Here is a 27,278-nt window from a genome sequence, read left to right as displayed (position 1 = left end):
AAATAAAATTTTGTATAATTAATAAGAAAAGATATAAAAATTTTTTGAATAAAAAAAAATCATTAAATTATGATGTTGAAATCAATACTGATTTTATTATGTCTAAAGTCGTATATTGAATTTACGCGCTTTTTTTACAAGCAGAAAGTCTAGTTCCGGCTTGATGCGTACTAGTAGTGCGGAGATGTCGTATGTATTCAGGCAAACGGTTACTTGTTATGTTTAGCAATTGTGCTTGTTCATATTGCGAAGAATCGATGAGTGTTGTATTATTTTAATTCTTTTTAGGCGCTTTGAGTAGCCGCGAAATTCGAAATATGCAGTTTTATAAAGAAAAATTACTCTCGCCTGGACAATTGAAGCGATTAAGTGAGCACAAATATAGTTGCACAACTAATAGTCTTTTGGATGCATTTCTTCAACCCTGGTGGGACTGGCTTGTCAGCAAGGTTCCACTTTGGCTTGCACCGAATTTAATTACTATATTGGGTCTAATTGTCAATATTGTTACTACATTAATATTAGTGTATTATAGTCCCGATGCAAAAGTTGAGGTATATATAACCTAAGTTTTCTTTATCATCGCATATAACTAACGATAAGCATTATACAGCATATTATTAAAGATACCAACATGGTCTATGAACGAATGTTTTAAATATGTTTTTATATTATCTAAATTGCCCATTTATTTTATTTGTTATTTTTCTTTTGACATAATAATAGTAAATTCATGTTTAATGTTTTTTGAACAAAATTTTATTATTGTTATGCTTGTTATTTACTTAAATTTATTTTTATGGTTAGTAATTAATCATTAAGTATAATAGTTAAGATTTACTAAATTGTGTATACTTGCTTGAGATATTATTGTTATTATAGGCACCTAGATGGGCATGTTTTTTATGTGCGTTGGGTTTATTTATTTACCAAAGTTTGGATGCTATTGATGGCAAACAGGCTAGAAGAACTGGTACGTCTACGCCATTGGGAGAATTATTTGATCATGGATGTGATTCAATATCCACAGGTAATTATTTTATTATAACTGTAATGTTAAAACATTATTTTATATTTTTAATTTCATTTATTTTTATTTTTCAGTATTTGTAGCATTATCCGCATGTATAGCTGTACAGTTGGGATATTATCCAACATGGATGTTCTTCCAATGTTTTTGCGCAATGACTTTATTTTATTGCGCGCATTGGCAAACTTATGTCTCAGGTAAACAGAATTTGTTTTCCAAGATATGATATAACTAGATACAGTGTTTTATATATTTAATGTTGATTTTGTATATTTATATATTCTTTTTTAACAGGATCTTTAAGATTTGGAAAAGTGGATGTAACAGAAGCTCAGTTCACCATCATAGGAATACATCTTATTTCTGCTATTTTTGGACCTAAGATTTGGATGATGGAGGTTGTATCTTTTTTTTCTTACATTTCATCCATATTGTTGAATTTTATTTGTAGTGAGTCACATATTCGAAAATTTTTATTTTACCGTATTTTTTCCTATTATTTTCTTTTTAAAATTTTGAGTTACTACAATGAATAGTTTGATCTATTTGCTATGAAAACTTATTTTTATTATGAATAAAGGAAGCACAAATAATCACAAGTAATATAGGCGTTATATGGTTAGCAAACATATATGCGAGGAATTAAGTAGTAAAAGGATGACTCAAATTTTTCTTAGCATTTCATAAGAATTGGCTAGTCATTGCTAACCTTGCTTTTATAATATGTTTAACATGCTGATGTATTATGTACAAAATAATATTAAAATTACCCCTCCGATGTATATTGCATAGTAGAGTTAACTCAAATAGATCTATGATTATTATTATCGTACAGTTTTTGTTTAATTAATTTATTTATTTTTTTCATTTTTTTTTACGAATCTTACAATTACAAAAAGTGCTATTATCGTATTCTTTATTAAGAATACGAAATATACACATACAAATTGAATAATAATATAAAAATAAGGAAATAGGAATAGAGAAAATGACTCATGGAGTTTGGAAAAATATATCCGTGTTATTTTTTCATGAGTCTAACGTGAACATTTCTTCCAGATACCATACATTGATGGTTTTCTGTTGAAATATTTAATAGGAGTTATGACAGTGGTGTGTGCTCTGGCAAACTTATATTCCATATTTTCGGTGATTTTCACCGGAGGAGTGGGCAAGAATGGTTCGACTGTGGCTGTAAGTTCGAAAATTAGATTTTTCGGTTGAACATACGGAAATGGGATCAGCATGGCATGAAGAGCAGTGCTGGAAGTACTTCTATATACCGCCAATACTTAACAACTTAATACACATTTTAATTCCATATTCCCCATTGAATTGTTTACGTTGATCCTATATCATCAATTTCCTTGTATAATTACGATTCCTCGCCAATCATTTGTCTAAGTTTCAAATATTTAATGAACTTATTAGTACGTCATCTTACGAACTAAAAAGAGATATTTTACATTTATGCAAAGTATCAAGACGTTATAAAGCCGTTTGAACGTTGCACGATGAAATGCATTTTTTCAAAAATTTTTACAACGTAGAGATGTTACGTTCGAATGTAATTTATTGTTCTGTATATAAATATAGGTTCTTAAGCGTTCTTTTATTCGTATTATTACAGTGTATATATAGAATTTTTGCTGCAATTATTATTATTTTTTTTTTTTCTTCATTTGTATTTTAATCATTGGTGCTTGGTGTAGAATATAAAAGCGACGTAATAATATCGCAAATTTAATATTATTCATCGAGGAGATTTTTTTCCTCGATCAGAATTTTTTTAATTTTACAATATGATTAGTTTTTATATTTCGCGCCGATAATCGAGGTTTTCCCTATAATTTATCATTCTGTCAAATCTCTTTCGATTTGAGATTATCGCTAATCCCATAATTACCTCAATTGGCGTCAAATCGAAGTCCATTAATTAACGTATTAACAAAATTATGCAATATTTGTTTCTTCCTTAGTTTTTCCCACATGTCCCCTCCCCTGCTTATAATTTTGCGTTCGTTTCTTTTTGTTGATCGACTACATAGAACAAAATAAACAGTAACAACAACAGTAATACGACAACGACGAAAACACATACACTCTTACTTAGCAATTAATTGTGCTTCCTTTTAAGTATGCCTCTATAAAAAGAGTATAGTAAAGATATTGAATAATGTATCGTCTTCAATGATGATGATCCATATTTCTTTTAAATTGCGACCGAAGAAGAGTGCTGTAATTTGCTGTTATGTACCTCATAATCGTCTCATCTTCGAGTATTTTTGGCTTTTCTCTATTTGATCTCATTACGGATTAGAATCGAATCGTTGATAATCGAAAAGGAATGAATTGGAAGGTCTGCGTTCTTTAGATGACTATAGAGACATGAAGAATTCGTGCCAACGTCGAATACAATCGAGTGTGATAGTAGATATAAAACTCACATAAAAGTTTTTCTCTTCTGCTCTTCACGATCTTCTTAAAGAGTAAGATTTTCTGGATTTGTTTAGATCCCTATGCTCGGTCTGGGCACACTCAGTTGTTACGTGGCAGCGATATTTTACGCGGGCTACGCGCACGTCTTTCTTCAATTTTGTAAAGTCTTTGAATCCGGTGGAATTGGAAAGAACGGTTCGACAATTGCAGTAAGTTCGAAGAAAAAGAAACAAAACAGACCAAACAAAAAAAAAGATTTGATCGCTCGCACAGTATTTAATAAAAAAACAAAAAAAAAACAAAACAAAAAATACTGGAAAAAAATTTGTTTAACCTCTTCTGTTACCTCTGCCAGTGTAGATTAGAACAAACTTTTCTCACCAAATTTTGCAACAGTTTCTTACGCTTGATAATCACTTTTTCTTTGTTTCTTTTCTTCTTTCTTTGTCTTTTTCTTTCTAATATCTAGCTCTCTCCCTTTCTCTTTCTCCCTTCCCTCTCTCCCTCTCTCTCTCTCTCTCTCTTTCTCTCCTAGTACAACTATCCTATCCATAGTACCTACTTTCTCTATTTTTCTAATTAATCATTTCCATTGTGGGAGGACATATATAACTAGCACCTACCATCTCGAACTGCCTCTGTTAGGGATGAATACGGTATATCTTTTACTTGTACTCTCTGGTAACTTGGTGCACTCTCGTGCAATGCGATGTTGAAAGTCATTTATTTATCGTCATTTCGTACTCGATATTTTTAATCTTATGAGATTGTTGAGGTATCCGAATTGGATTCTGTTTGTGGTTATGGCGATGATGGTCGAGTAGGAGAGCAATATTTCGTTCTTTATTATACAGATATAAAAATTTTGACTATCATTGTGGATGTATCGAATGAAAATCATTTCAAGGGCACTTTATTTCTCTTTCTCTTCTTCTAATTATCTTTCTATTTACATTCCTTTATATATACATACACACAAACACGCACATATATAATTAAATTTCTCTCTCTCTCTCTCTCTCTCTCTCTCTCTCTCTCTCTCTCTCTCTTTCTCTCTTTCTCTTTCAAGATGCTTAGATATAATAATGAAATGTATTAAAGCGATTAAGAATATTCACTCTGCTTGCTGTTGAAGCCAACTAACGGAAAGATGTTTCGTATCGCTCATGCAGTTGCCATATACTGGCACAGAGGTCAAGATCTTTCCATTATGGATCGCCGTGGGCATCGCTATTTTACTTGCACAAAGCAGTATATCCGTCATTCTTGCCGGTGGTGTCGGAAAAAATGGCTCCACCGTCGCAGTAAGTCAGAGTTTTACAGACATATCTAAGTCCACTGTGTAGTGCACTTTGTATATATCTTTTGATTTAGGCCCAATATGGTAATTTGTGTATTATTCGTGTATGCGTTGATAAGCGAGTGATCCGGAGATAATTATCCGTTTAAGTTTTCCTTCGTTACGTTTGAACGTTTTGTAAAGGCTTTGTTGTTTCTTAAGAAAAAAAAAGAAGCCACAATGTAAACATCACAATCTAAAGTTAATTTTACACAAAACATTACAATACGTTACAATGTTACGAAGATTTCTGACGTTCGTGTAGGTTGCTTCTGATATTGGCTAGATTGCAAAAAAAAAAAAAATATATATATATATATATATATATATGCAAATATATATATATACACACACATCGCCTGCTTATTATTTGGCCATGTTCTGTGCTTTCAATCGACGAATTAGTCTCATCTCGTAGTGTCTTGATAGAGGTCGAAGGTTTACAAGATTACACGAATATTTTTCACAAAGAATACTTCTCTACTTGCTTATCCTTATTCATGCTGAACTGGGCCTAAATCTTACAAAAAAGCATCACAGACATTGTTTGTAACACTCTGTTCGTATTCGCCGATGTGTTCAATAAGGTTTATACTACACTCAAAACGCGTTTCTCTTCCTCCCCCTCTCTTTCTCGTTTAAGGATTTGACCATTATAAAAATTTAGGGAGCATTTTTCTTTATATCTTGTCCTCTTCCACGTTCACTACCGATCCAATGTCAATTTGTCGAACAATTCGCGTATGTATCTTGCATGAATCTTTAGCCAAAATCGTAGGAACGCCAGCAAAATCATTTGTCGATTTCTGTTGGCTTCATTCTTTTCTTTTTTTTTTTTTCTCTTTATGAAAATGTCTCACATCTTTCTCTTTATATATATCTATATATATATATATATATATATATATATATATATATATATATATATATCTTTCTCTCTTTTTCTGTTTTGCTAGATTTATATCTTTGTCTCTCGCTTTATCTCTCCAGCAGGTTTTTATGTGTTATATTTCGCTTACTATTTATAATTCTACGCATGAACTCTTGCTAGCACCGCTTGGTATATTTAGAAATAAATTATGTATGCATACAGTCGTCGAGTAATGTCTGCAACAGAGGGACCGATAAATAATTGGAGTTCATAAACATTTTAATCATTCATCATAATGAATAATTAATTATCAGTCTCTTATTATGTTCATTTTTATTATTTTAGCTTATGCCATAAAAAGAGATAAAATTGTATGATACATGTAAAAAAGAAGTTAATGTTTTACATTCAGTTCATTATTTCTGTTCTAACGTTATTTTTTTATTTTGTCTGTAGTCGTAATTGAGTAGTAGATGAGAATTATAATAATAATAATAATAATAATAATAATAATAATAATAATAATAATAATAAAAATCTTTTAAAAGAGTACAAAAATATCTGTCGATTTTTTTGGACGGTTTTATTGCATAACGATAATTGAATTTCAGGGAACATCGGTTCTGTCGCCGATCATCCCATTTAGTTTCGTGGTAGTTCCAGCTTTCATAATTTATAGGAAAAGTACTGAACACGTATACGAAAATCATCCCGCGTTGTATATACTTGCATTTGGGATGGTTGCAGCAAAAGTTACCAATCGATTAGTGGTAGGTATATTATAGAAGAATTCTGAAAAAATAGAAAAGTAAATTAGTTCATGTTTCCTTTCATAATATATCACATTGTTTTTCTTGATTTTCAGGTCGCTCATATGACGAAAAACGAAATGCAATATTTAGATAGTTCCTTAATCGGTCCAGCCATGCTGTTTCTTAACCAATATTTCAACTTTTTTATCAAAGAGTACTACGTTCTTTGGTTGTGCTTCGTAAGTGTTCCCGTCTCTTATATCGTCGTTTACTCATCTCGATAAGAACCACAAGCTAAATCCCAAGGTATGAAGTTTTTATTTTTATAAAAAAAATCGAACTGATCTATGTTGTTTAGATTTGGGTCACGTTGGACCTTCTGCGATATAGTGCTCAAGTCTGCCTTGAAATTTGTGATCATATGAAGATAAAGCTATTCAGAATACCGGTGGGGGATCATCGCACTATCGGCCCTCAGCTTAACGTCGCCGAAAAAAATGGTACTAATAGGTCTCAACGTAACAAATTGCAAAAAAAACACCATTAAGACTTACTTGTGATAATAAATGATCTGTATCATTTATTTTATATGTATAAAAACGGGATACATAATGTGTAACGGAAAGTAATAGGTATTCAGTTTAAATTTAACTACTCTAATTGTACAGATATCCTTTGAACAGTACAGCCCATTTGTTATCACATTAATTTATAATATTATATAGCTATTCCATAAACTACTAGTAAAATCCGAATCGGTGATATATCGATCTTTATCGTTCATATTTACGATGATCATCGCCACATATATAGTTTTAGTAAAAGGGAAAGAAGATTACGAGTAAGGTGTAATTTGTTCGAATTCATAAATAAGAAAAGCTGTCCGTAGCTGGTCAAAGTCTATCTCTTTTGTAGGCGCACGGAAACATTTTGTAAAATTAATTGCATCTCGATTAATGATCGATGTAGGGAACCACCATGAAAAAATATTATTTAAGATTCGGTATAATGGGAAAATATATGCTGGTTGGTTGCTTGGTTGATTAGAGTAGAAAAAAGAAGAAGGAGAGTATAATTTGAAGTTTCTGTGGTAAGATAAAAATTCGCGCTGATGCATTACATCACGGTTGAGTAATGCAACCAGGCGCACCTTAAGTCATTTCTCTTTTGCTAATTTACATAAAGATACATACATATAAATACAAGTATATTATAGAGATTATCGAAATTTATTTTGATAATATTTCTGCCTTTTGCAGAAATGTCCTTTGTAAACTTTGGAGATACTGATATACATAGGTATTAAGTTCATTATGATATAACACTCTGGAATGAGATAGATAATATTTATTTCTCAATATTGTTTCTATGTGATCGAAATTTTTTCCTGCACCCGCATACAGTTCGAATACATTTTATATATATATATATATATATATATATATATATATATATTAAAAAAATATATACTCACACCCATATATATATATATACACACATAAACATATGCATATCTTTATTTATGTGTGTATATATTAATATAGATTATACTTTTTTCACCGATAAAGAAAATATAGAAAATTAGATGGTCTGATTTTTAATGGAACTTAGTTGCAAATTTAATTATTTCTTTCTAGAAGACACTTTCTTGCACTACACGTAATAAAATCATGGCATTTGTGTGTAATACTGTCACAGGTATCTCGTGAACGTACACTTTTTCTTTTAATAGTATATCTGTATACGTATCAATCTTGTACATATAATATTAGTCGGTAAAATGAAAAAAATGTTCTAGGAATTGCGTTGACGTTAAATCATATAGAAAATATTAGTATAATCGAACGAGATAATAATATCGTACATATTTACGTAATCTATTAAACAATTTTTATTACGATTATTAGAGACTTTAATTATATCTTAAACCTAATGTTACACATTTTCACCTTTGTGTCTTTAGCAATGAAATCCTATTTTTATGCATCGGTCGAGCTTCTTTCAGAGTAATGTCATATACTAATTTGATTGTTATCTCGCGTAAAGCATTTCTCTTACAACATAACTGTGCTTTGAATCATCCTTGATGAAAATTTTTTCCATTTAAAACTTTTCCCATTTTATTTCCGGGAGTTATTACCAAATTTTTTAATGTACCTAGGAAATTGTAAAATAATGTATTCGATGAACGATTTTACCATCAGATTGTTACACATTAGTGATACGAAAAAATTTTAAGATAATTAAACTGTTGCAAGTGATCATTTAAATAATGAGAGAGCAACTTTCTGCTTGGATTATTTATTTATTTATTTTTTTTTTAATTAAAAAAGAAAAAAGAATAGAAAAATAGTAAGAGAACGTATTCGGTAGAAAGTTCAAATTTTGTGCATCGACTGTATCTTTATTCTTCTTGATAAACGAGTTTACCACCATTTGCCATTTTTCATTTAATATAACCAATCTAATCGTAAAGCTACTACATATTACGCTTATTATTCTGTCTCTTTTTGCACTTTTGAAAAAAAATTGAAATATGCAAGGTAGTATGCTTTGTTCACACTACATTCTTTGAACTCTCTCTCTCTCTCTCTCTCTCTCTCTCTTTCTCTCTCTCACTCTCTCTTTCTCTCTCTCTCTCTCTCTCCCTCTCTTTCTCTCTCTCACTCTCTCTTTCTCTCTCTCTCTCTCTCTCTCTCTCTCTGCGGCTCTCTATCTCTTTCTGTCTTTCTTATAGTTGTCACGTAAGTATGTCTATTTTGACCAACAAATAAAAAAAATAATAAGAAAAAAGAAAACGAACAATTCGACTTAAAAATTAATTTAAAACGAAAAGTCATACGACTCTTTTTTTTACCTTTTTATCCTGTTCTTCTCACTCATTGATAACGTTGCCACAGTCAAGTATTAAATCAAATGTAATTATCAAATAAATAGTTTTAGAAATATACAAAATATTCTTATATTTCTCTTTCGAAAAATTGCACTTCTTTCTTGCATGGAATTATTGCGATGAAACAATTATCACGGGTTCGTTAAATTTTATATTTCCTTATAATGCAAGTTATTAACACATTTATTATTAATCTATGTAAAACAGCATGTTTTGTATCTAATAATTTTCACTATTAACAATACTTACGCACAGTAGCATTTATAGATGCTTGCTCTGCTGCATGTATAGCTTGCATCCATTTTTAAAATCGATTAGAAAAAAAAAAAGAAAAAAAATATCTTTTACAATTTTTTTTATTTGTGATATCTATATGAAACATTTATTTTCATTTTCATTATTTAATAATTATTAACAATTAATTCTATGTAATAATTAAGATGATGATTGTATTGGAATGCTTAAATGTGTTCGCATGGAAAAGAGAGATGGTGTTGAAATTTCGTCCACCTTTTTTTATTTTTTTTTATTTTTTTTTCTTTGTGAACGTTTGAAATTTTATAAAAAATATCAGTGAACGATTTTATGAGAAAAACGTAGATCATTATTACAAATAAATTATTTTATCGTCCTATTTGTATTGGTATGCATGAAGAGTTTTGTTTACAGTTCACATGGTCATCGAACAGGAGCCGCTGTTAAACGAGGATTATCATCATGGCTCTGATACCGCCCTCGACATCTGACGTTTACCATAGCGTATGGTAACATCGATTGTACCAATATATTAAACATATTTTATTTACGAATTGTATAAAAAAGAATCTACACGCAAGGAGTTCTTTACTTAATTATAATATCTGGGTGTAAAAGTCGAATGTACAGTATTTTTTACTAGCGTTGAAGAATTGAAAAAAAAAGGTTTTTGTATACTACAAATCGTATGAAGGAACGTTCTTATACGTTTCCTAAAGTTATTTATTTATTTCTATTCTTATCAGCAGACGTTGAGAATTTTGCATTGCAAGTATATTTCCGTTTTATCAACTGATTATTTGTAAAGAAATTAGGCAAAAAAATGATTGTAATTTTTCTTTTCAGTTTTGAAGCATCATTCTTTTAGGTTTCTTTCTATTTTTATTTAAACGATCGTATCTTTAAGAAATTGTCTATGTATCAACATGACAACGATATGCAGTCCGTTGCTTCGATAAGATCTCATTAATAATAAACATATATGTATATATATATATATATATGTCTATGAAAAGACTCGGGCTAAAATTATTGTATTGACTTATATATATACAACATACATATTTATGCACGCTAAAAGTGAAAAAGTTAAGTAAAGTTAATTAAGATGAAACATTGTATAATTGTTGCGACGATGTAAATTCGTATATTCAATTATGCATCTCTATAGCTACGATCACAAATGTAACCAAACGTAAGGATTTCAGAAATTCGTCGTTTGGAAATTGTGTTGTGCTAAAAAAGAAAACAGAAAAATAAAACAAAACGAAAAGTATAGGTAAAAAAGAAAAAAAAAAGAAAAGTTGTAAACTTTTCACCGTCCACTGATAAATTTATCACAGAGCCGGAATGTAAATGGTAAAAGAAATAATAATATATGAGATCCTCAAATTGAACAGCTGTGTCGATTTAATTCTCGTTAAAAGAACACGTCGGTCATACCAATATACATACAATATTTCACGTATAGAAACGTAAATTAGTTACACTTTACTTTCTTCCAAGGAATAAAAAAGAAAAAAAAAATCAACCAGAAGAAAATAGTAAAAGGATTAACTCAGAATAAAAGGGCCAGTTTATCTTAAGAAAACCACGAAAAAGAAAATTGTTAAGCGTATCAGTAAGTAGCGAAAAGAGTAATTTTAACAATAAAAATTACACGTGAATGTCAAACTGAGGATGAGGTAATAAACGAATGAGAGGGAGGGAGGGAGGGAGGGAGAGAGAGAGAGAGAGAGAGAGAGAGAGAGAGAGAGAGAGAGAGAGAGAGAGAGAGAGAGAGAAAGAAAAGAGGAGCTGGATGCAAGGTAAGCCAGACCCTTGTCGATTCGAGGGCGTTATTGATCGATTCTACTGGTAGAGTTAGCTAGCTCGAGTGGTCCCACGAGTCCAGTCGATGGTTAGCGCGTGTTAACTGCGCGCATCGGTCGAACATCTTAAACACTACATCTAACACGAATAATAATAGGTAAGACGATCATGAAGAAAATTTAAGTTGGACTTAGTATAGTTGTCACAGATGAAAAAGAAAAATAAAATGATCGTTTGTTTGTACAATTGTTTGGCGAAGGCACTCGCTCGCTCGATCCGCTCCTGCACGTTCGCGCTTGCCTGGAAGAAGAAATAGCGAGTGTGCTATCAGTGCTAAGCGATATCGTTAGTCGTTTTAGCTAGTCCGTTAGTTCGGTTAGCTTCGAAAATTTTCCTGTTTCTCGTTAGCAGGAAACTTGACGGGAAGTATTCCTCTCCTTTTCTTTCTTCCGACATGTGGCTATCACAAGGCGAACAGTAAGAAGTATCCTCTGATTAACAGGTAATTTTACGTTGATGTACATTGTATATTTGGACGTTCTAGAAAAAATCTAGGATGACTTCATCATATATCGATATGTTCATTCATTGCTCTATTTTTTTTTGGTTTGTTAAATGTATAAATGAAAGATCAATATGGATAATGATCAATCGATAATTCAAAGAGCGCCTCTAGTGAACTATAGTCCGTATCTCTCTTTAAATTTAGACCCTGATTATGAAATTTGAAAATAATCTGATATTTTGATAATTGTGTTAATCTTTTATGTTCTTTATTCTATTTATTCAATTTATTTTTCGTCAATTTTTATTTAATTTAATCAATTAATCGATTGCATTTGTAACATAGGGTATTTTAAAGAATTTTTATATTTTGAGGGTATCCTTCAGTGAAACGTTTCAAGGATCCCCTCGACCTATTTTTTGTCTTGCTTCTGCTAGTGGTGCTGATGGTGGCGGTGGTGGTGGTGATCGTGAAGGAGGAGGAGAAAGAGGTGGTGGTGATACTGCTTAGAAAAAAGCGAGCAGTATGAACTAGGCAAAGACGGTGAACGCGCGGATGCGCCACGGCGTTGCCCTTGCGACGCGAGAAATCAATAACTTAATACGAAAGTGGAGGATGACGAATAGTGTCACGGTCAATTAATAGCGTTCGTAATCGTTAGTCGATCTGAAAATGATAATTCTGGAAAAGATCTGAAAATGATAATCCTTTTACTAGATTCTTCGATGAAAGAATCATTGTACAAAAATCAATGAAATAAAAAAAGTCTGATATATCGATTTTGACGTCTCTGTGAGATGATATAATTATTTAGGAAGTATGTTCATAGAGCTTTTTAAAAAGCTGATTTAGACTTTCAGTTACAGGCTGATATCACAAGATCAAAGAATGAAATAGCCATGATCGCAGTAGGAAGTGAGGTTGAAGAGAAACCATCGGCAGAAATCTTTTGCATATATTGTATAAAACGGTGACAGAGCATCAGATGGCAACCATGGATATACAAAAGAAGCAACTTTGTCCACGTTTGGTGGACTATCTTGCTATTGTGGGAGCCAGATCGGCTCCGATCTCTCGTCAGCCTGTGCAGGTATATTATATATGCCACATACATACATACATACGTACGTGTTAATATCCAAAAGAAAAAAAGATGAGAAAACAAATGATAAAGTTTATATAACTTGTTTTTCTATAATTTTTAGGTTCCAGAATTGTTGCGCAGATATCCGGTGGAGGATCACAAAGATTTTCCCTTACCTCTGGATATGGTGTATTTTTGTCAACCAGAAGGTTGCAGCAGCGTGGGACCTAAACGCACAGCCTTACGAGAAGCTACGTCTTTCACTTTCACCCTCACGGATAAGGACTCAGGTAAGATTCCTAGAAATGGAAAATATTTTTCTTTTCAATTATCTAATCGTACATATTTTTACATAAATATTTTATTTGTTTAATATACATATTATCTAATCTACCTATTTTTTTTCTTTTTTTTAGGAAAAACACGATATGGCATTTGCGTTAATTTCTATCGACCTATAGAAAGGGCTGGAACAAATGCACGTGGTGGTATTTCAATGAGAAGAGACAAATACAATACCACTTTTAGAAGGGAGAGTTGGAGAAAGAGTATGGAAAAAAGTACAGATTCTGCATTTTCTAGGTGAAACGTCACATCCTATTGTTTTTTAAGTGTTTTATCCTTCTTTGCCATGGTAATAGGATTTTGATTAGCACAATAATGAGATTGTATCTCGAGCTGTTATTTATAGCGACTATAGAAGCAGCGCGGTGGGTCCTAGTGATTCTGAAAAAGATTGCTCCAGTAGCAGAAGAGATTCTGACACGTCCCATGCGCCTTACGCACCGAGATTGGGTGTTACAGCACCAAGTGGTGACAGTGAAAGTGGTGGTAGTCATTCTCCTTCACCACGAGCTTCTCGAAGGCGGCAGGTTAGTTGTTCATTTTCTAATCAATTTTTCGATCATTAACAGATATATATATTTATTTTTTTTTTCAGAGGATTCGAAATCATTCCTTAACATCACTTTGTATCATTTCTCATCATCCATTTTTTTCGATGTTCCGAGAATGTCTTTTCGTTTTGAAGAAAATCATTGATGCATGCAACGATAATTCAACTCCTCAAAAAGTAGGAGCTTCGAGGCAAACTAATAGGTACTGTTTATCGGCTTTGAATTATAACATTGAAACAATAGTTTCAATTATATAGTATAGTATTATAAGTACAGTTTATTTTCTTTTTTCTATCTTCAGAGATTCAGTGTGGAGTGTTCTTAGTGGTCAAGTTTTGGAAGGGACTCCGTCCATCGTGTTACACGATATACGGGAGATCGAAACCTGGATCCTGAGATTGCTGAGCAGTCCAGTGCCAGTGCCAACGAAAACGCGTGTAGAAATCGAAATAGTATCATCGATTATACAGCCTTCACTCTGTTTTGCTTTACCTGATCATACAAGATTTTCTTTGGTTGATTTTCCTCTACATTTGCCTCTCGAACTTCTTGGCGTTGAAATATGTTTGAAAGTTCTCACTCTCATTTTATTAGAAAATAAGGTAATTATTATCGTTATTGATCACAATCGATTTTGTTGATCTTATAATATAATTTGAATACGATCTTTGAAATACTCTCGTTTCAGATCGTATTACAATCACGAGATTATAATGCTTTGTCGATGTCGGTGATGGCATTTGTCACAATGATCTATCCCTTAGAATACATGTTCCCTGCAATACCATTGTTACCAACCTGCATGAGCTGCGCGGAACAACTATTACTGGCTCCAACGCCATATATCATCGGAATACCTGCCTCTTTTTTAATGTATAAGAAAAATTTCAAAATGCCGGATGATGTCTGGTTGGTGGATCTCGATAGCAATAAAGTAACTGCACCTCCTGGTTCGGCGGATCAATTACCACCCTTGCCTGAACCGGAAGGTACCATACTAAAGAACCACCTGAAACAGGTTAGTTCAATAGTTCAATATTCTTGGATATATATTTTAAAATCATTTTGATGTCTTTTTTAATATCATACGCACAACTAATCTCATCCATCATCTAATAATTATTACTCCATTCGTTTCCGCAGGCAATGCAACTGATGGATCAAGTTGGCTCTGGTGTAAATATTCTATTTTTTTTAGTTTTTTATTCTTTACATAATATTTATTTTACAGTAGTTAACAGTAAGCGGAATCTGTTGCAGTGTTGTAGTGATTCTTTTAATTTGAAAACTGCGTATGCATTGCGCGAACGTCGCACTTCCTTTACTGGAGGATTCGATATTATCGATGCAACAATTTTTTTTGCAATAATCCTATTAGTGCCACCCATATAGCTGATTTATTCTTTCAATAGATCATTTAATACATTTGATTATGTCTGATTTAAGATACGCTTGCAATCATAGATTTTGTAGATGAATTACTTCGCTTTTTTCATTTACTAATGATTATATATTTTCATGTTTTATCACTTTTAGACAATGGGTAGTATGTCCGCTTCGCAAGCTATACCACCAGATACTTGGTCATCACGATTGTCCTCTCAATCTCCAAGCAGAAGAGAAAGTTCAGCATCTCAACATTCTCAGAATTTAAGGTGAAGCTTTAAAATTTACAAAGTAAATGCGAGAATTGTCTATTCAAAACGAACTTTATATTTTTTAGCGTGTCGACAATGAGGCACAGACCGAGCGTTGATTACCAACATGGTCACGGTCAACAAAGCCCATTGGGTGGCAACGCATCACAGCTACGTCGTCCATCGTTGACAGCTGCGATGGTATCAGCTTCAGCATCTGGAGGAAGTGGTACGCCTTCTCCTTCATCATCATCGCCAGTACCTGGACCTGGGACCACAACAGGCAGTGCAACATCAACAACTTCGATTACAGCTCCACCATTTAATCCCTTTATCTACGGTAACGACGTTGATTCGGTTGATATTGCAACACGAGTGGCTATGGTCCGCTTCTTCAACTCCCAAAATCTTTTGGCCAACTTTACTGAGCACACACGCACGCTGAGGCTCTATCCAAGACCCGTAGTTGCATTTCAAATAAATTCTTTCCTCCGTTCGAGACCAAGAGCAAGTCAGTTTCTGAACAAATTTGCGCGCACACAAGCTGTTGAATTTCTCGCCGAGTGGTCGCTTACACCTAGTAACGTTGCTTTTTTGAGAGTACAAACCGGTGTCTTTGATCCGGCGCAAATCGGTGATAAGTCAAAATGGTACGCTGCGAATCTTGAGCCAATACATTTCAAAGTTTGGGATAACTCTAGCTCTTTGGCAAACGCCTTAAATGCGCTGAAGGAGTTAGAGAGTCAGCCGACTGACGAGAGTGGTTCGGATTCAGAAGGAGCAGAAAGCACGAGCTCTTCTTATTCTTCTCTCAGTGATTTCGTTTCGGAAATGGCATCGTCGGATTTATCACCAAGTGAGAAAAGATTTCTTTGCATCTTTGTAGATATTTTTCGTTCATTTCTCATTTATATTACCTTTTCTACAGGCTATAATTGTCCTCAAGTCAGTCAACCTCAACAAATGGCACTTTCGATTGACCCAAAGAACATTTATAATCCACCAAGTTCATTGCAATATCCTGGCGTAGAAGAAGAATCACCGGCACGTCCTGAAAGTCCACCAAGTACATCCTCCAGTCATAGCGATCTCAGCAGTCCGAGTTTTAACAGAGACTCCGAATTGGAGTTGAATCCTAATGCTCTCGAAACATCACAATCTACCAATGTAAGTGGAAAAAAGATGGAACGGTTTATCGTAATGTGAAATGTTTTCTATTATACGTATAATAATAAATTAGAAACAACCGAAATGATTACGTCAAAAGAGAACGATGGGCTTTATCACAATGCTCCTTGTCGTGCGCATATCACACTATGTCGTTTTTCAAACAAGCTTTTTTAGAAAATTTTCTCATTCTTCTGCTATTTTCTATCGCTTAAAACGTGACGCGTATCCCTTTAAAAATGTTCAATACACAATCATTAACAATCACTGTCGATGAAAAAACATAATTCGCAAAACTAGGTCAGTGTCATTACATATCTCATACTAATTAAACGTTCATCTAAATTTTGTATGTTACATGCTTTTTGTGCTAATGAATTACTTGATCATAGGATAAAGAGGAAGGTGGTAGTTTTGAATCAGACTCTGCATCAACAATAACTCCACGCACAATCCTGAGCGCACAAAGTTCAATAGGCCAGTTTGGAGTGGGCATGGGGTCATTAGGTAACTCCTTGCTCAACGACACTGAACGCACTACCACCCCTCACAGGACTTCACGCGTCACTAGATATATGGTTCCTGTGAGTCATTCTATATGCGTGCATCGGATTTCTGTCCTGCATTTATCTTTTCAAAAGATACCGTCTTGTCTCGATGTCATTATATGAATGCATGCACATCTGGTATCATTTTCAATTTCACTGGCTTGGGCGAATGTCATCGTGTTCAAAAAACATCACTTGGCATGAAACTGTATTTTTTTCTTACAGTTTATGTGATACTACTTGGGTTTATTCGTTTAACTTACGTATATCTACGTATTTTTCCTATCGTAGTTAAGTACAATATGATTTTATGTATGTCATTTTTCCTTCATATTTTTTTCTTTCCTATCAAATCGAAAATATTCTATGTAAATTCTTATTTTCAATTTATACATACATTTTATCAATTAAAAATTGTTATAATATTGACAAAAAAATTCTACACAGTATGCAGTCTCTAACTTTTTAGTCTTTAATAAAGATATAATCAATGATTTGTATTATTGGTAGAGAACACTGTCCACTGAGATCGATCAACTTTTAGAATTAATTTGATGTATGCACAATATTGCGTGCGATATCTTGAATGAAAGCTTGCTGCAAAGACGAGTAAAGACGAAAGGGATATATCAAGGTAACAAATTTTACCTACCTAATGTTAAAGGTGATGCCCAGTGGAACGAGTCTTCAGAGACAACCAAGCGTTGGGAATGTTTTGGCGCGAACATCCAGCTTTGGATCTAGCACGAGTCCACTTCTAACACGACAGCTTAGTGGTAGTATGGATAATGAAACTCTTACGGCATTTCGTCAGCAATCGAGTACACAGGATGGACAAAAGAACAATGCTGGTATGCCAGGAAATGGTGTTTTGAGACAAGGATCACAGGGTTCGTTGTTTGAACAAATTGCGACTCAAGCAAAGGATCTTGTACGAGAAACGACTAGACAGAGTAGTCAAGATGGACTTCTTGCGCATATGGATAAAGTATTAATATCATTTATATCATTGCCTAAATTATAAAAATATTTCTTTCTAAAGATTTTTTTTTCTAGTTGAAGCATCAAGCAAAGGAGAAGATAACTGAAGCAGGCGAAGACAGTTTATTCGCACCATTAGAACAGGTTTCTTCGTTACCTGATTATACAAAATAATTTTTCAATTATATGTCTTATAGAAAATAAAGTAGAATTCGCTTCCAGTTGACACAACAAACGAAGAAGGCTGTAGGCGAAGCTACCAAGTCCGTTCAGGAGGCATCAAAAACAGCTCTCGAAGCTAGCAAGACTGCTGCAGGTGTAAGCAAAAATACTTTGGACGACTTAACATACATGGGTAAAAGTACATTTGGTGATTTAACAAAGAGTGCTAAGGAAGTCGCAACGAAAAAGGGTTTGCTCAAGGTATCTAGAAAGTAATATTAAATTTGGAAGAGCAGTTATTTCAATTTTGTTTTTATTGTTACTTCAGAGTATTGGAGAGTCACAACAATCTTCACCACCTCATACTCCACCATCTTCTGGTATAACTCAAAGAAGAGAATCATCCAGTACTCAATTGGTTGCCTCAGATACTCGTTCCGGACGTAGAGACATAGGGCGTGATTTCTTTAGCAATATTAGTAGCGATTTAAACGGTATCGCTGCTCAAACAAGCAGTATGTTCAGTGATTTATTTGGTACGTTTATTTTGTCATAATCACTAAGGTCGGAAACATTTTCATATTACTTTGTACTTTCATATTACTTTCATATTATTTTTATAGGTAACAGAAATAGTTCTAATCGGAATCTTACACAAAGATCAAAGGAGAAAACTAGCACATCGTTTGGACCCTTTCCTAAAGGTTAATACGATTAAATACAAGTTATAAATGAAAAAAGAAAAAAAAACAAAAACAAAAATTTAATAATGATGAAAGTAATTTAATGTTCAGTTTCAGGAAAAACAGGTCTCGTTGAGCGTTCATCGTTAATAAAGCATTCTTCGATGAAAGCTAATCAAGAAGAGATGCAAAGAATACAAAATGCAGAACGATCTAGTACAAACAGCGACAATCAAGCATTCTTAACGGATGTAAGTACATCTTAATAATAGTTTTTTAATCTTAAATACAATTCTTTTGGACTTGTTTTATTTTGGTATTATTTTGGTATTAGATGGTAACACAAGTTCTGGCTGGTGAAGGCGTCGGTTGGCTCAAATTAAATAGATTGAAGAAACTTATGGAAGATGAAAGCTATCGAGACTTGGTTGTTACAAAGCTTAACAAAGGGCTCAATAGAAAAATTAGTCCCGATGATCACATTGACGATGTGGTGAGCTGTATTACATGTTTGATTTAAATTTATATTCCGCGTCCTTCTGTTTTTATTATACGATAATTATTATTTTTCAGTGTGTCTCCAAATCAGTATATAAGGGAATGCTAAAGTGCCTTCAAGCAGTGGTTCATGGTCTCGCTCATACTTATAGTAATTTCGGATTGGGTGGAATGGCCTCGGTTTTCCAATTGATGGAGATAGCTCATACTCATTATTGGAGTAAGGATCTATCGGAAGGAGGTTTCGATAGTTCACTGTTATCACAGGTTTGTAAAATAAAAGTAATATTACATTAATCAATAGAGTATAGCGCAAATAATTTTTAATTAATGATTAATAAATAATAAATAATTAATAATTACTTATCTACTATTCAGGCATCGAGCCCATTTGGTAGCAAGGAAAATTTGAAGTCTCCACAATCTCCGAATCAAGGTGAACTTCCAGATATATCACAAAGATTAAGAAGTTCTCAAACGCAAGGTACACGATCGGATAACAGGAGGACAATCAGAGGTGCTGATACATACATATATATATATGATGCCTCTACTTGTCTCTTTTGTTTACAGAAATACCACCTCAGGTTCAACTTGAATTCACCCACGGACAACAAACGAGTGACGTTGGGCAATCAACAACGGACATGTTTTTGGATATGTTCACGAAAAAAAAAAAGTTTTTATGTAAACTGACGTCATTCGATTCTGAGGTACAAGAAAGATATTGGAACTATCTTTATTTTTATATAGCGTGATAATATAAAACAACTCCTCTCTTCGATATATGTCGTGTGAAATAAATCATTAATGTTGACATATACTTTCTCAAATGCAAAGCATTTGATCCACGCGTCTTTAGATACCGTAAGATTCGTATTATTCGAATAAAAGAGATATTAATTGCGTATTTGTTATAAGTTAATTCCATTAGCGTTAGCTAATCAGTTCATTCGAAAATGAATTTTTTATAGGCAGGCAAACTTTCTAATGTATATTTACATTATTTATAAACGTGATATGTTTTTTAGAGTGGGCGGGGAGGTGGAACAGGAAGCAGCGAAGCTTTATCCACTGACGGAGGTAGCATTATCACTAATCCTGCTTTTCGGCAAGCACACCAAGCTTCTTTCCGAAGCACTGTGTCTGATAGCGAGGTTGAACAAGGCAATGTAAATTTCTTATTGAATTAGTTGCATTAGTCAAGTAGATATTATACTCCGCAATTTATCATCAACATAAAATTTAGATGGATCTAGTAGATTCTTCTTCTCAAAATTTTCGATTTCTGTTTAAGATGAATTCATGAGAATGAGTCACAAAAGTAGTTTGATTAAAAAAAATAATTACAGTGGTAGTTAATAATTTAGTTCCATTTTTAGCTGCTTCATGCATTTATTCCACCTTGAGTTAAATTTTCTTTTTGAATTAAATTAGTCCATTTAATTTTCTCTATTTCTGATGAGTGTTATTTCTAATAAGATATTATCACAACATGAAATTGAAGAGTTCAAGGCGAACTTACGGATCTAACTATGCAAATTATTTTTCCACTTATCTATCTCTCCTATCTCACTATTTCTCTTAACTAGCAAGACATTTACATTATTCTTCAATTAAGTAATTACTTAATTGTAGACATTATCTATGCGTATGAAAACTTCGTAATATTAGTTTAAATTAATGATTAGTAATCTTTTATTGGTAAAGTAAGGTGAACGAGTAATTCCATATCCGCGTGTCCACGTTATTTGATCTTCTGTTTCCAGTTTCCGCGTCAAGGAAAACAACGTACTGGTAGCGTCTGGTCCAGTAAATCATCTTTGAGTACAGGCTTCAGATACCATGGTGGAAATTTAATATCTACGACACCAATGTCTAGTCCTGAAACAGCACGAACTTATCTCTTTGAAGGTATGTGATTAGAAAAATATTTGATAAATTATTTATAATCTATAGTTATAATCTATATTTGGATTAGGTCTTTTGGGTAAAGAAAGATCCAATCTTTGGGACCAAATGCAATTCTGGGAGGATGCTTTCCTAGACGCTGTATCGCAAGAACGAGATATGTTGGGCATGGATCAGGGTGCAGGAGAAATGATGGAAAGGTGATGATCGTTATCCAAAATTTTATAAATCAATAAAGATAACAGAAATTAAATAATATTCGTTTATTTAGATATAAGAGTTTGAGCGATAGCGAAAGACGTCGGTTGGAACACGACGAGGATCGATTGTTATGCTCCCTTTTGCACAATCTCACTGCGATCTTGGTAATGCTAAACGTTGATAAAAACGAGGTGAAACGTAAAGTACGGAGATTACTGGGAAAGAGTCACATCGGTTTGATTTACAGTCAGGAGCTTAATCAGCTTCTCGATCAGATAAACAACCTCGTACGTTCCTTTCATAAGATCTATTAAATTTGTATTTTTCAGAAAAATAGATACCTATTACATAAATACATTTTTTCAGCATGGAAACGATATCGATCTGAAGCCATTGACGTCTCGACAAATGCATCGTCAATCCTTCACCGTTCATGCTGGAGTCGATGCTGACGGTGATTTAAGATTCCTCGAAGTTCGTCATGACGGTCTTGTGTTGAGATCGGTAAACGGAGTTATCGTTGAACGTTGGTGGTATGAACGATTGGTAAACATGACCTACAGTCCGAAAAACAAGGTCCTTTGTTTATGGAGACGAAACGGTGGTCAAACACAATTTCATAAATATTATACAAAGAAGGTAACTTTAAAGAAAAATAAAAGAATAATTTCTATATATATATTGATAATAATTTTTCATTTTGAGAAAGTAATTAAGAGAGTTTATTCATAACACCTTTTCCAGTGCAAAGACCTTTACTACTGTATAAAAGATGCTATGGAAAAAGCCGCTGCTCGTGGAAGAGGAGGAAACATCGGTATCGAGCTGGGAGGTGAATTTCCGGTTCAAGACATGCGTACAGGAGAGGGTGGACTTCTTCAGGTTTGCATGGAAGGTGTTGGTCTTCTCTTCGCGAATAGCAAGGTACGACCAGTCCACCATCCTTGCCCGTTATACGTTCGCATTACACATTTTACGTATTTTCGAGGGTGCAAGAAGAATGAAAACTTCAACTTTACCAGTTGTACTAATAATTTCCTTTGTACATCGTCCGATTCTTTCTTGTATGTCATATTTGACAACTTCATTTTCCTATTTCTTCTGTCTTCATAAGTACTCGTAAACGACCTCTCTTTCCTCTTTCTATTTCTCTCTCTTTCTCTCTCTCTCTCTCTCTCTCTCTCTCTCTCTCTCTCTCTCTCTTTTAATAAATCTATCTTTCTATCTATCTATTTATCTATCTTATTTCATTTTTTCTTTCCCTCATTTCTTTTGCCTTCTTCTATTGCAATGTTACTGTTTCCTCTAATGTTAATACTTAAAACAAAGGTATCATTGTTCGACGATTGTATATAAGTTGAGTAATACTTTTTCAAGTATGTTTCTTTGCTTCGGTTCAATGTTCGAAAACTTAAGATAATCAAATATTTTAAATCCAATGGATAATGTAAAGGAAAAGAAAAACGAGAAAGAAAAGAAAAGAAAAGAAAGAAAGATAAGATTAAGTTTGAAGAAAGAATCGTTGAACCGAAGTGAATGCAAAATCAAAGAGCATAGCCGTCGCTCAGCCACTACCTCTTTTACTCTTCGTATTGTCTCGATTATTGAATACTCTCTCTCTTTCTCTGTGTTTTTTGTTACTGCATTGATGCAAGGACCACTCAATATTATCTCCCATCGCTAGCCACCACGATCTGCTTAATTTGTATCTGTACGTATTTTAACAGTCTTATGTATGATGAACTCATGAAATTTGGCGGTATAAGAGTATCTTTTCGGATCAAACGAATTAGGGCGGGTCGAGACTGGATGGGATTGGGTGAGAAGGGCGGAGGGAAGAGGGTATAATACGAAACAGGAAAGCTACTTTTGCAAGAGCAACTGAGTACAAGAGTGTTGAAGCGACTGCAAGAGTAAGAGCGATAGAGGCATTGAATGAGAATAATTGCGTAATTTGAACGAGAAGTGTTCTGTGAAGGGAGAGGGGTTCATGATCTCGAACAAAAAATATGGTTTAAAAAAAAAGAAATAGTATTTAAAAGAAATGTATACACTCGTGGCAGGGCATTTATGACATTGCTCTGATTTTTTATCGGTAATTTTGTTTTGGGCAATATTTTGTTGAAAGCATTTATCAATGTTTTCTTGCATGGAGCTCGATGTGCAGCTGCAGACTCTTTTTATCTGTATTATAATAATTATCTACACACACTTATTATATATTTACGTTACGTTTATAGGAGTTAAAGGACTAGGAAATACGGATCGTTTGAAAGTACTAATTTTATATATATACATATATATATACTATTACATTATGACTTGTATATGAATGTTGGATGCTGCGTAAAGATTTTTCAAGTCTTAAAGTTTTTTTTGTCTGTCGTGGTCACACTGGAGAAAAGTCTGTCGAATATTAATTATATAAACGTGAAAGAAAATAATAGGAAAAAAGAAAAACGAAAAAAAAAGAAAGAAACGATCATTCTATATCCTATTTTTTTTTTCTAAACGAGATAGACTTTTCTCAGCTTGGGGAACTTTTGAGATGGTCCTTGAACAATGAAATATTAATCGTTTATTAAATATTAATTGGCCACGTCGATAGGTAAATAGCTATATTATGTTACCGTGCAGCCCTGTCTCTCTTTACATAGTGGATATTATTGTCTACGAAATTTAATTTTTTGTATTTCTGTTTTCTGTTTCGTGTCCCGTCCATCGACAATGCCCTGCGGCTGGGCAAGCAGGATTTCGAGGTATTGATCAACAAATCATTATTTGTTATAAATCCAATATTTAATTATACTCAGTGTTGGCCGTGTTCCGGAAATGCTTATTTATTTTACCGTTACTTATCGTTTTTTACTATTACATACATATATATACATACTATATATATATATATATATTTACCACACATTCTTGAATTGCATTTGAAACGACTGATCTGCTCTGTCTATCTTACTGTTCTCTCACCGTCGATCGATGCTTGGTACTGTCCGTTGTTACTGCGATATTACATTATTGCGATAGGTATATATGTGTGTAGTTCATAAGCACACGTATACATACGTGCATCACAAAGAAATATCGTCAAGTTTATTATTTTTTATGCACCACGATTATCAGTGTTGTTATTATCAAGAATTAATTCGATGAATATTGTTGAAATTTGTAACATATTTAATACTATTTAATACTATTTGAACGCAATGTTACTGGAAATGGCAAAAACGAACGTTTAGGTTGTCAGATAAATCGAGATATACCCTTCCTGTAATCGAGTGACAATCGATTTTTAAAAGATTTTTTAAATCCATTTTGTAACAGCAGCAAAAACATCGATTATCCCCAATTGGGATTCGGGTAATCGTAAGATAAACGTCAGCAGATCAATGTTAGAAATTGATACAAATCTTACCTTCGGTCGATTCGCTTTATATGATTATGATGTATACTCGTATGTATACACAAAAATGTTCATTTCGGAGTACGGCCGTAGTAAAGTATGTGCCGAAATAGTAGCGAATCGTGTAGTAACACCTGTAGTGCCTAACAAATATTGTTCTCAATTAAATAAACGGCGCACAAAACCGGGAGGCATCTTGAAATGATTAACTTAAATTGTTTATGATTTTATCATGTCAACAAATCTGAAGACAACGAATAGTTGAACTTCGTCAAGGATCCCATGGTATTGCAAATATTCAAAGAGCAAATTTCAAATTTGTCCTTGAAAAAGAAATCAATGTTACAAATTAAAAAAAATAAAAAAGGAAATAATGTCACCCGGTTTTGATATACGTTAAAAGGCTACCGTAAGACGGAAATCCGTTCGGCGGTTACCTTGATTTAACAGGCTATTCCGATAGCGCCGATCACGCAGTAGAGCAATTGTGTCGTGCTATATATCGCTATCCCAAAATTAAGTCCAGTCTAACTTAATAACTTTAAAAATTAAATCAAAGCCTTATTCGGACTCGTAAGCGATAAATTATTGTTAATGAAGACCACTGCAATGTCACTATTCCTGTTACCATAACCATAATCATAAACACATTATACACCATGAGATGACCTTTAGCATGGCACTGCTACGTGATGTTTCTCCTCTCTTCAAATTTCTTCTATCGAGCACACGAATAATGAATACTATTTATTCCTACTACTAACACATTTGACTATCTCACACATAGCACTTAAATATATCTAATCATGATTGTGCATCATTATCGAGGTATCCCTTCCACTGCTATATATATATACATATATATTTATATCTATATCTAGATGATGCGATTGCACATTTACCAGACTATCCGACGCTAAGCGGTTGATAACATACGATAAGTTTAGGCCATCTCCAGAGTTGCCTGCCGCTGATTAAACGTTAACCACTGCCACTGTCATTGTTACTGGTGTTTCGCGATATGTTGCTACATTTACATCGTCGTTGTCGTTGCAATTATAAAAGAAAAAGAAAGAAAGAAAAAAAATTATGCATGATGCGCTTAGTAAGCTTCGCTTTTGCCACTTCCATTATCTTTGATCTGTCAATTGTCTCTTGTCTCTTTTTTATTTTTTTTTTTTTTTTTAAGAAAGAAAAATTTTATAACGCTTTTACGATTCAATCGAGACTTTTGTGATTTATGAATGAAAATTTCTCTCTTATCTCATTATGTTTCATCTTTATTGATACACAAATCATGGGTCATGAGAGTCTAAATATAATGTTTAATGTTTGAGAAAATTCGCATGAAATGATTTGAAAGTCTTTGAATGATATCAACATTGATCTCATTAAACTTTAGATGAACATTCGTATAATAATATATTCATATCGAGATATAATGATGCATGATGTTACGGATTGCTTTGCTTTACCGTCTTCGTGTTTTTGTATTCTGCGATATATAAATAAATAAATAAAAATTGCACATGCATATCTCGCATGAATTTCCTTAAACTTCCTTAAAGCTTCATGCGGTCATCGTCATGTCTTCCCTACAAATGTTGCTACAAGAATACATAAAAAAAGAGACCACCGTTTGAAGATCGATCTTATAAGAAATGAGATGATTATCACGTAACTAATAATTTAATAATAATTTTGTGACTATCTTACGAACGATGATCTCTTTCTTTATTTATTTTGCAAAATGCAGACGTATACCACGAGACTCGTTGATCGGCTGCGGGATACATTTAACAAATGATTCCAATAAGCACCAAGTCCCTTATACATGCTTCTTCGAAGAGTTGTGATCATTATTCTCTTTTCATTACGTAGATCTGTAGATGTAGTTAAACAGTACTGCATGGAAGCGTAGAAACACATTATCGTCTAGTTCACACTCGTTAATGCGTCCACGTTCTATTATTTTCAGTTTTTTGTAAGACTCGATCATATCCGCAAGTGCTTTACCCAAAAGGATGGAATCTTTGTTCTGGAAGAATTTAGTAAGTAGTCATCAGTGGCGAATATAAAAAACATATCAAAAGTCTATATCATGTCCTATGTATTATCTTTCAGATCCTAAAACTAGACAAGTAATCCAACGTAAATATAGATCGCAAATGGTGAGTGAAACAAAAGAATGATACCCTAATA

The 27,278-nt window shown here is 33.3% G+C and overlaps 2 protein-coding genes and 1 long non-coding RNA gene across 9 annotated transcripts in view; 2 read left to right on the top strand and 1 right to left on the bottom strand.

Moving 5' to 3' along the window:
• The first annotated feature begins 48 nt into the window (after positions 1 to 48).
• bbc (choline/ethanolaminephosphotransferase 1 bbc) lies at positions 49 to 10,976 on the top strand. Of its 7 annotated transcripts, XM_085656120.1 has the most exons (12): positions 159 to 554; positions 883 to 1,030; positions 1,105 to 1,227; positions 1,325 to 1,428; positions 2,090 to 2,224; positions 3,544 to 3,678; positions 4,642 to 4,773; positions 6,291 to 6,449; positions 6,545 to 6,670; positions 6,790 to 6,931; positions 7,691 to 7,730; positions 9,994 to 10,976. In XM_085656120.1, the coding sequence occupies exons 1-12, from the start codon at positions 318 to 320 to the stop codon at positions 10,049 to 10,051; spliced, it is 1,539 nt and encodes a 512-aa protein (XP_085512246.1). In that variant the 5' UTR covers positions 159 to 317; the 3' UTR covers positions 10,052 to 10,976. The 7 variants fall into 7 exon arrangements, with proteins under 7 accessions (XP_035738170.1, XP_085512246.1, XP_035738177.1 ...); XM_035882277.2 differs by lacking the exons at positions 2,090 to 2,224; positions 7,691 to 7,730 and having other exon boundaries at positions 49 to 189; positions 289 to 554; XM_035882284.2 differs by lacking the exon at positions 7,691 to 7,730.
• LOC118448715 (uncharacterized) lies at positions 2,686 to 5,696 on the bottom strand. Its single transcript, XR_004840221.2, has 3 exons — positions 5,161 to 5,696; positions 5,043 to 5,090; positions 2,686 to 4,964 (listed from the first exon to the last, which is right to left on the bottom strand). It is a non-coding gene; the product is annotated as an uncharacterized LOC118448715 (long non-coding RNA).
• A 486-nt stretch (positions 10,977 to 11,462) lies between the features above and the next one.
• Positions 11,463 to 27,278, top strand: part of Rab3-GEF (Rab3 GDP-GTP exchange factor) — a 17,590-nt gene continuing 1,774 nt past the window's right edge. The window contains exons 1-32 of the mRNA XM_085655656.1: positions 11,463 to 11,548; positions 11,651 to 11,893; positions 12,271 to 12,986; positions 13,102 to 13,270; positions 13,397 to 13,562; positions 13,672 to 13,852; positions 13,921 to 14,078; positions 14,178 to 14,478; positions 14,565 to 14,894; positions 15,020 to 15,052; positions 15,413 to 15,531; positions 15,600 to 16,369; positions 16,442 to 16,680; positions 17,073 to 17,264; positions 17,893 to 18,216; positions 18,285 to 18,353; positions 18,432 to 18,632; positions 18,700 to 18,907; positions 18,995 to 19,075; positions 19,166 to 19,305; positions 19,389 to 19,547; positions 19,628 to 19,819; positions 19,931 to 20,036; positions 20,126 to 20,265; positions 20,584 to 20,724; positions 21,322 to 21,466; positions 21,534 to 21,663; positions 21,735 to 21,951; positions 22,031 to 22,303; positions 22,409 to 22,588; positions 27,055 to 27,127; positions 27,201 to 27,247. Of these exons, the coding sequence (XP_085511782.1) occupies positions 12,882 to 12,986; positions 13,102 to 13,270; positions 13,397 to 13,562; positions 13,672 to 13,852; positions 13,921 to 14,078; positions 14,178 to 14,478; positions 14,565 to 14,894; positions 15,020 to 15,052; positions 15,413 to 15,531; positions 15,600 to 16,369; positions 16,442 to 16,680; positions 17,073 to 17,264; positions 17,893 to 18,216; positions 18,285 to 18,353; positions 18,432 to 18,632; positions 18,700 to 18,907; positions 18,995 to 19,075; positions 19,166 to 19,305; positions 19,389 to 19,547; positions 19,628 to 19,819; positions 19,931 to 20,036; positions 20,126 to 20,265; positions 20,584 to 20,724; positions 21,322 to 21,466; positions 21,534 to 21,663; positions 21,735 to 21,951; positions 22,031 to 22,303; positions 22,409 to 22,588; positions 27,055 to 27,127; positions 27,201 to 27,247 (5,589 nt within the window). The 5' untranslated portion in view covers positions 11,463 to 11,548; positions 11,651 to 11,893; positions 12,271 to 12,881. The remainder of the gene's footprint in view (positions 11,549 to 11,650; positions 11,894 to 12,270; positions 12,987 to 13,101; positions 13,271 to 13,396; positions 13,563 to 13,671; positions 13,853 to 13,920; positions 14,079 to 14,177; positions 14,479 to 14,564; positions 14,895 to 15,019; positions 15,053 to 15,412; positions 15,532 to 15,599; positions 16,370 to 16,441; positions 16,681 to 17,072; positions 17,265 to 17,892; positions 18,217 to 18,284; positions 18,354 to 18,431; positions 18,633 to 18,699; positions 18,908 to 18,994; positions 19,076 to 19,165; positions 19,306 to 19,388; positions 19,548 to 19,627; positions 19,820 to 19,930; positions 20,037 to 20,125; positions 20,266 to 20,583; positions 20,725 to 21,321; positions 21,467 to 21,533; positions 21,664 to 21,734; positions 21,952 to 22,030; positions 22,304 to 22,408; positions 22,589 to 27,054; positions 27,128 to 27,200; positions 27,248 to 27,278) is intronic.

This window comes from Vespa mandarinia, chromosome 3 (genome assembly GCF_050613455.1).
Source record: "Vespa mandarinia isolate Hongniang chromosome 3, ASM5061345v1, whole genome shotgun sequence".
NCBI classification, from domain to species: Eukaryota; Metazoa; Arthropoda; class Insecta; order Hymenoptera; family Vespidae; genus Vespa; species Vespa mandarinia.
Note: the sequence above shows the minus strand (reverse complement) of the source record. Positions and strands in the feature narration are given on the sequence as shown.